The sequence below is a fragment of the Lycium ferocissimum genome, chromosome 2 (genome assembly GCF_029784015.1).
Source record: "Lycium ferocissimum isolate CSIRO_LF1 chromosome 2, AGI_CSIRO_Lferr_CH_V1, whole genome shotgun sequence".
Classification (NCBI taxonomy): Eukaryota; Viridiplantae; Streptophyta; class Magnoliopsida; order Solanales; family Solanaceae; genus Lycium; species Lycium ferocissimum.
The window spans coordinates 56,700,759-56,709,849 of record NC_081343.1 but is presented as its reverse complement, the minus strand read 5'-3'; the positions used below and the strand labels follow the sequence as shown (position 1 = coordinate 56,709,849).

At 37.2% G+C, this 9,091-nt stretch overlaps 1 protein-coding gene across 1 annotated transcript; it reads left to right on the top strand.

Annotated features, from left to right (window-relative positions):
- The first annotated feature begins 5,060 nt into the window (after nt 1-5,060).
- LOC132048233 (berberine bridge enzyme-like 22) lies at nt 5,061-6,902 on the top strand. Its single transcript, XM_059439137.1, has one exon. The coding sequence runs from the start codon at nt 5,117-5,119 to the stop codon at nt 6,707-6,709; it is 1,593 nt and encodes a 530-aa protein (XP_059295120.1). The 5' UTR covers nt 5,061-5,116; the 3' UTR covers nt 6,710-6,902.
- Nucleotides 6,903-9,091: the final 2,189 nt, after the last annotated feature.

Genomic DNA, 9,091 nt, shown 5'->3' with positions numbered 1-9,091 from the left:
CCCCCCCTTTTTTTCTTCCCCCGCCAGGCCTCATAAAAATTTTGTGTTTCACCCAAAAGACAAACTCAGGGAGAAAACAAACGAAGGTCCCTTTCTCTTTAAATCTTCTCAGATAACTCGAATCAAAAGAACGGGCCCCAAACATCATCTTCCACCGGAGCATCAACACATCAAGGCCGGTCATTCAATACGATCACTATCTTCATTATCAACTTGCTCTTCATTATTTTGAAGATTTTCTTCAAAAGTGTGCAATAGTCACAGAATCGGATCAATATTAACTAAGGTCTCATTGCTCGAGAATCAACCTTTTTCGCTTGTCAAAATCTTCAATTTTCGACTTCAAAGAACACAACATCACGCTTTCTAACAAGTTTCTTCTCAATCGGATCATAGAGACGATAGCCAAATTCGTTCGACCATAACCAATGAAGATACACCGCCTAGTTTTAACTTCCAGCTTTTGACCCTCATCCTTAGGAACATGCACAAAGGTCTTACACCCGAAGACTCCGATTGCATAAGAGACATCCTTACCAAACCAAACTCTATCAGTGACATCACCATCCAAAGCAATGAGGGGAGATGAGACAATCGATAACATAAGCAAACAGATAAGCTTCGCTCAAAAAGAACTGGCAAATTAGCATCCGAAAGAAACATCTAACCCTCTCAACTAGAGTTCTGTTCATCCTCTCTCGTTAAACCATTTAACCGAGGAGTCTTTGGGGGAGTTTTCTCGATGCCGAATGCCCCGTCGTCTACAATAATTATCAAAAGGACCAATGTATTCACCACCATTATCTGAGCGGATGCATTTTAGTTTCTTCCCTGTCTGTCTCTCAACCAATGCCTGAAAAGATCAAGTACTTGATCCTTGGACTTCAAAGGAAATACCCAGAGTTTGCGAGAATGATCATCAATAAAAGTCACAAAGTAAAGTTCACCACCACGAGAGCTTACTTTAAAAGGACCACACAAATCAATTTTTCTCTCTATATGGCTGCTATGAATTCACTCTTGTGTTGTGAAAATAAGACCTAAATTGATCCTATATATAGAATAAATTTTTGGGCAAAATTGGCCTGGTTCAAATTGGATTAGGTTTTATTAATCCAATTCCACATAGGAAGGGAAAACTCAAAAACCTAACAATTCTCCCCCTCCTGACTATGTGGAGGAAACCGCCATCCCGACGATCAAGCAACGCTTTAAATCTAGACTCGCAGGCAAGCCTAGGACAACCTGAATAGATGACATCTTCACAAATGGAGAAAAGATTTCATCAAAATCAACTCCTTTTTTCTGATTAAATCCCTTGACAACCAATCTAGCCTTGTACCGTGGAACTGGGTTACCATCTTCATATTTCACTCTAAAAACTCACCTGTTTTTCAAAGCTTTTCTATCTCTAGGAAGCTTAACCAGATCAAATGTATGATTATCATACAAGGATTTAATCTCATCTTGCATAGCATCAAACCACCTTTCTTTTTCTTCACTGTCCATGGCCTCATCAAAACTTTCAAGTTTTCCCTCATCACTTTTCAAGAGTACAAACTCATTGGGAGAATAACGAGACGAAGGTACTTTCTAATAGATCTTCTTCGAGAGAACTCTCTCGCATCAATAGCAACCGTTGCCGTACAACCACATCATCTTCCACCGAGCATCAACAACATCACGGGTCATTCGAACACGATCACTATCTTCATTATCAACTTGCTCTTCATTATTTTGAAGATTTTCTTCGTGTGCAATAGTCAGAACTCGGATCAACATCAACTAAGCTCTCATTGCTTCCGAGAATCAACCTTTTCAGCTTTGTCAAAATCTTCAATTGTTTGGACTTCAAAGAACACAACATCACGGCTTCTAACAAGTTTCTTCTCAACTGGATCATAGAGACGATAGCCAAATTCATCTTGACCATAACCAATGAAGATACACTGCCTAGTTTTAACTTCCAAACCCCCTCATCCTTAGGAACATGCACAAAGGCCTTACACCCGAAGACTCTCGACGAGCATAAGAGACATCCTTACCAAACCAAACTCTATCTGTGGACATCACCATCCAAAGTAACAAATAGGAGATAAATTGATAACATAAGCAGCAGACAAGGCTTCAATCCAAAAAGAATCAGCTTATATCCGAAAGCAAACATCTAACCCTCTCAACCAGAGTTTTGTTCATCCTCTCGCTAAACCATTTAACTCGAGGAAGTTCTGGAGGAGTTTTCTCACGCCGAATACCCCCTCGTGCCTATAATAATTATCAAAAGGACCAATGTATTCACCACCATTATCTGAGCGGATGCATTTTAGTTTCTTCCCTGTCTGTCTCTCAACCAATGCCTGAAAAGATCAAGTACTTAATCCTTGGACTTCAAAGGAAATACCCAGAGTTTGCGAGAATGATCATCAATAAAAGTCACAAAGTAAAGTGCACCACCACGAGAGCTTACTTTAAAAGACCACACAAAATCGAATGTACCAACTCCGCAAATCATGCTTTCAGTGAATGACTCGAAAAGAAACTCTTTTCTCCTTCCCGGCTAAGCAATGAACACATCTCTTTAACTTCTGCTCGTTTCACCCAAAGCAAATTTTTCTTAGCCAAGTTATCAATCCCCTTCTCGCTTATATGACTTAGCCTTCTATGCCATAATTCTGATGAAGTATCATTCTCCACCAAATTTACTGAGTCACCACAAGTAGAGCCCTGAAATAAGTACAAGTCAGACATCTTGTAACCTCGAGCCACAACCATTGAACCTTTAAGAAGCTTCCACTGGCCACCATCAATGGTTTGATCATAACCATCATCATCAAGCTTTCCTACGAAAATTAAATTCGCGTACGAACATCTCGAGCATGCTTGACATTGTTAAGAACCAACCTCGAACCGCTCTTACTTTCAAGTATCGTGCCAATACCAAGTACCTCAACCTCACTATCATTGCCCATTCGTAAATTTTCAAAATTACCGGATATAAAGAAGAAATAATTCCTTCTTTTGGCGTGACATGAGAAGTGGCACCTGAATCCACAAACTACGTAGACTCATCACAAACAAGATTGATATCATTTTTACCACAAGCAATAAGAAGATCATTTTCAGCAACAACAGCAACACGATTTTCATTATCGCTTTCTTTCTTTTGCCTTTTTTGGTCTCTCTTAAACTTGTAGCAATGTTTCTTGATGGTTTTCAAGTGACAATAGTCACACGTAAGATTTTTGTACCTGGAGGATCTTGACTTGCTTCTATTTTTGCCTCTGTCATTTTGACCTCTGAAGTTACTTCTCCCCCTGTCTTCAGTAACCAAAACATTGGAGTGTGAAGTTGAAGAAGACGAAACTTGAGATCTTCTTCTCATCTCTTCATTCAAAACACCACTCTCATCATATTCCATAGTTACACCATCACTGGGAGCAGAATTATTCAAAGAAACTCGAAGAGTTTCCCAAGAGTCTGGCAGAGTATTAAGAAGCCAAAGTCCGTATTTCTTCATCAAACTTGACACCCATTCCGCATACCGATCAAGGACACCTCGAAAATCATTGATATGATCAGAAATAGGGTTGCCCTCTTTGTATCTAATATTCATCAATTGTTTCAGTAGGAACAACTTATTATTGCCAGTTTTCGAAGCATAAAGTATCTCAAGCTTTTCCCACAAGCTTTTAGCATTTGTCTTATTCACAATATGATTTCGAACATTATCTTCAACCCATTGCCTGATATAGCCACAAACCTGTAAGTGCTCAAATTCCCAATCCTCTTCTTCAATAGACTCGGGTTTCTTAGAAGCAAACACACGTAAATGCAATTTCTTAACAAATAGAAGATCTTTCATCTCGCTTTTCCAGATATGGTAATTACTGTCATTTAAACAAACCATCTTGCTCATATTTGCCTCCATCATTCAAATAAACAATCAACACAACCAAATACAACCACAAGCTCCGATACCACTTTGTCATTGGAAAACAAGCAATAACCAAATTGCACGACGAGGTAACAATGAATAAATACTCAAGTCGAAACTTCCCACACTATTTGAACCAAGAGAAGACAATAAACACTAGCACAAATGAAAATCCGGGCAGCAGTTATACCAACAATAAAATAGCAAAGCAAGCAAAAATAAATCGAATGGAAGAGACACCAAATTTACGTGGTAAAACCCCTTCAAGGTGAAGAGGAAACATCCACGGAACCTCCGGCCCACAAAAGCTCCACTATAAATAACAAGAGTTACAAAAATGTTCTCCAAATGGCTACAACAACAAAGCCAAGCACGGAGCACCAATACATAAAAGATAGCATCAAAACTAGCGAGAAATCACCCCCAAAAATGAGCTACTGTTCGTACTCAAAAAATGGAGATACAGACCACAAAATCCGATCTCCACCGTTGAAATCGAAGAACCAGATGTTGAGAAACCCCAGTTCAAATTTCAGCACGATCCGACAGTTAACAAATCGGGAACACAATTTAAAAGCGGTATCGTTGTAGCAGAAAATTTCGGACGAAAATCGCTTTCTCTCACATTTTTCTCTCTATATGGCTGCTATGAATTCCCTCTTGTGTTGTGAAAATAAGACCTAAATTGATACTATATATAGAAGAAATTTTTGGGCAAAATTGGCCTGGTTCAAATTGGATTGGGTTTTATTAATCCAATTCCACATAGGAAGGGAAAACCCAAAAACCTAACAAATAAGAGATTCTTAGAACCCAAATATTGATCGAGACCCCTCGTTAAAGCTTATGTTTGGTGTAAACACCCGGTGCGGACAAATTTTCACTATTGAAAAATATTTTTTGAACATTTTGAAACAATGAACTTAAAATAAATTCATTTGAGTCATTTAAATTTCCAAATGGTTTATTAATTAACATTGAATTGTAGTACATTGAATCCAGAAACTAATATACATTCAGATACATTTAAGTCCTTTTGTTCAAAGTAATTAACTTCATCTCTATAAATTGGATTATCTGGTGGGCATAGACATGATCGAATTCATCTCCTTTCCCTTCAAAGCATGATAGCTCATTCTGAATCCCTTAAATTCTTTTAGATAGCAATTTCCTGCAAAAGAAATGGGTAGCCTTCAAATTCTCTCTGTTTTACTCTTTTCACTCTTTTTGGCAAAATGCTACTCCCAAGAAGACTTTCTCCACTGTCTTACCAAACACTCTAATAAAAATAACATTATCAAAAATATTTACACTCCAAATTCTCCAACTTATTCAGCCATCCTAGAATATGCTCAAAAAAACCCCAGATGGTTGAATTCTTCACATCCCCAATTCATTGTCTCCCCTAGAAAAGAATCAGAAATCAAGCCTGTTATTCGTTGTGCTAAAAAACTAGACTTGCAAATCAAAATAAAAAGCGGTGGCCACGACTATGAAGGCATATCTTATCGCTCTGAATCCCCGTTTGTTATGCTTGATTTAAGCAATCTTAATAAAATCAAGATTAATTTAAATGAAGAAACTGTTTGGGTTCAAGCAGGCGCGACCATCGGCCAGTTGTACTATGCAATTGCCAATAAAAGTAAAGTGCATGGATTTCCAGGCGGTGTCTGCTTCAGTGTTGGCACTGGTGGACTAATCAGTGGTGGTGGGCTCGGCCCATTGATAAGGAAATATGGCCTAGCAGCTGATAATGTTGTAGATGCCCGCGTAATGAATGTAAAGGGAAAAATTCTTGATAGAAAGAAAATGAAAAAAGATTTGTTTTGGGCGATACGAGGAGGTGGAGGAGCAAGTTTCGGTGTTATTCTAGCATGGAAACTAAAATTGGTTCGTGTTCCTGAAAAGGTTACTGTTTTCACTATTCGTAGGAAGTTAAAGGGTAACCGAGATCTCCTCCAAAAATGGCAAAACATATCACATCAACTCCCTGAAGATTTGTTCATCAGGGCGATTATAAATGGAGCAGGAAATGATACTGAAAAGCATGTAGAATTCTATTTTCAAGCACAATATGTTGGGCCCGTTGACGAATTAATTCCTCTCCTCAAACAATACTTCCCTGAGTTTAACTTGGAGCGAAAAGATTGCTTTGAAGACACTGCTGCTAATGCAGAGAAAGAATGCTACGAAGTCCCCTGGATCGGATCAGTCTTATATTTCTTTTCCAGGAAACCAAATGCATCACATGAAGTTTTAATAGAAAAAACTATTCCAATACATAAAAATTATCTCAAAGGGACATCTGATTTTGTGAAGACTCCAATTCCAGAAAGTGGTTGGGAAATGATAGAAAGACTCTTTCTAGAAGAAGAAAGACCCCAGATGATTTTGGAGCCATTTGGTGGGAAAATGGATGAAATCTCAGAATCTGAAATTCCTTTCCCTCATAGAAAGGGGAATTTGTATAATATTCAGTACTTGGTGAGATGGGGTGATAATAGTGAGAGCATATCGAGCAAGAAGATAGCATCGATTAGGAAACTTTACAAGGAAATGGAGCCATATGTTGCAAAAAATCCAAGAACTGCTTATCTGAATTACAGGGACCTCGATTTTGGGACTAATAAAAAAGACTACAGTTACTCCAAGGCCAAAATATGGGGTGAAAAGTATTTTATTGGAAACTTTGAGAGGTTGGCGAAAGTGAAGAGTAAGGTGGATCCCAACAATTTCTTCAGAAATGAACAAAGTATTCCACCTTATCAATTGTGATACTGATATAGCTGAAGAATACTGGAGTTCATGCAAGGTTTTATGTGCATGTTAATCACTACATAATAATAAGATCCAAGCAGGATGTTTGAAGTTTTAAAAATTAAAGACTCCTTTTACTAGAATTAAGAAAATCACGGTGACAATTTTGGTATATGTGCTACAAAAGTATCGTTTTGTCGACTTTAGTACAGCTTTGCTGAACAAATTTTGAATGCTTATCTTTTAGGGGTTAGAATAAATCTAGAATACTGCTCAAAGGATAGATATTTACTCGCATTCAATATCAGGCATTTATATCGTCTGTCCAGTTCGGTATTTCGTAATTTTTTGCCTAAAACCAAAATCAAACCAAATTATGTCGGTTTTTAAAATTAGAAATGATAATCAAACCAAGCCAAAAAAGTGTCTGTTTTTATGTTCGGTTTAATTCGATTTTCAGTTTGGTTCAGTTTTCCGTGAACACTCTAGCAGGCCATTGGTCCTAGAAAGATCTCTCCCAGTTAGGGATGGCAATGGAGTGGGGCGGTTCCAAGGCAGTTTTTTTCTCAACCACAAAATTTAAACCCGCCCCACTTCACATAGCATTTCACCCGCATCCAGCCGCCCCGCACTGCTTAAGTGTTTTCTTCCTTTTTGTTTTTGATCTTTTGGCTGAAATTTTCCATATCAGTTAAGGATTTAGGTTTGGATATTTATTATTTATACCAACCATGCATATTTTATTCTATGAATTGAAACCTCAAAACTTAAATGCTGCCATATCTAAAGAGTTGTAACTCTCTTGTTAAATTTCATTTTCAGTAAGAATACGTGTTTAATTTTGTGGTAAATAATGTGCTAAATATGGAAAGAAAACAAGCCCAAACTGGGCAAAATAAATACTGATGATTCGCAAGATTGGTTCCAACTGCTTGTGAGAAATTATACAACTTTTCTCCAATTAATACAGGATTTTAGAAGAGCAAAAATATAAGTAAATCAGAAGTGCAATAGCTGGCAGTGAATTAGAAGTGCAGCACCAGGACCCGCACCCGCGCATATAATGTAAAAAAATTATTTAGACCCGCCCCGTATAGGTCTAAATCCGCACCGCCCCATTGCCATCCCTACTCCCCCAATGCTAGCTGACAAACTCTTGGTTATATCACATGCAGAAAAAGTTATAGACAACGGTGGAGATAATACAACTTTTGCTCTGCTTGACATCAGTGTAGCTAAAATGAAATACTCTGTTACTCAAAATTTGTAATAACTTAACTTTAATGTTTATTAAGATACAAATCTCATGCTTCCTTCCTTAGTTAGTTGAACTCTGGAAGCTAATTAATGATCGGCTCAAAGAGTTTTGTGATTTTCAAAACATGTTTTTGAGAACCAAAAATAGAAATTAACGAATAAAGTAATAAAGTAAAATGATGCATATGCTAATTGGCCTAACTAAAGACTTGAGTTTTAAATGAATATCCTTGCCTTGGATCGACTGTATTCATACCTTTCTTCTTGAAAAACCTAATGACAGTGGCCACAGGCACTGAGAGTATGTGAAAGAGGAAATCAACACATTTCTTTTCAACCTCAGCAAATAGAACTCACTAAGCCTTGGTGTCAATCAATAGCTTCATGTTCAATGTGCATTCAAAAGTCTCCATTTTAGTTATTTGAGAAAGAAGATCAGGCGCTTTAGTATTTTAAAACACCCGGTAAGTTATGTTCTGGATATTGATCTACGTTTAAATAGTGTCACTTGCTTCATCGTCATACTTTTAATTAGTAGTCTAAAAGTCACCAAATCAAGAATCTCTTCGCTGATCTCTAACATGTGTAGAGTTCAAGGAGTTTGGAATGAATTGTATATTAAAATTGGTGAAACGTTTTTTTATTATGTAAACGGGCAGATAAAGGAATTGAAAAAGCAATCAATGAATGTTATTCCAATTGGAATGTTCCATTTCTCACTTATCCGTTCAATGTTTGTATACTAGAATGTAAATTTACTTTTCGGATAAGGCTAAAATGGTCACTTAACTTTTAATGAGCATTTAGATAATTTAACTTTTTACTTGGGGGCTTCGCACTTAGTACACTATGATGATGATGATTAATCTCGTCTTTGATTCCTGGATTGTATTGCAAGAAAACAATAACGTAAAATTGTCCCTTATGAACGTGCCAGACCTGAACTCTCTATTATTATGTATGCAATAATAATCTTAATCACGTTAGTATTGCTCATGAGAATGATAGAGAGATTCCTAGAGCCCAAATATTAATTCAGATCCCTTGTTAAAATATATGTTTGGTGTAAACGCCTAGTGCGGACATATATCACCATTGAAAAATAATGTTTGAACATTTTGAAACATTGAATTTGTCTTAAAT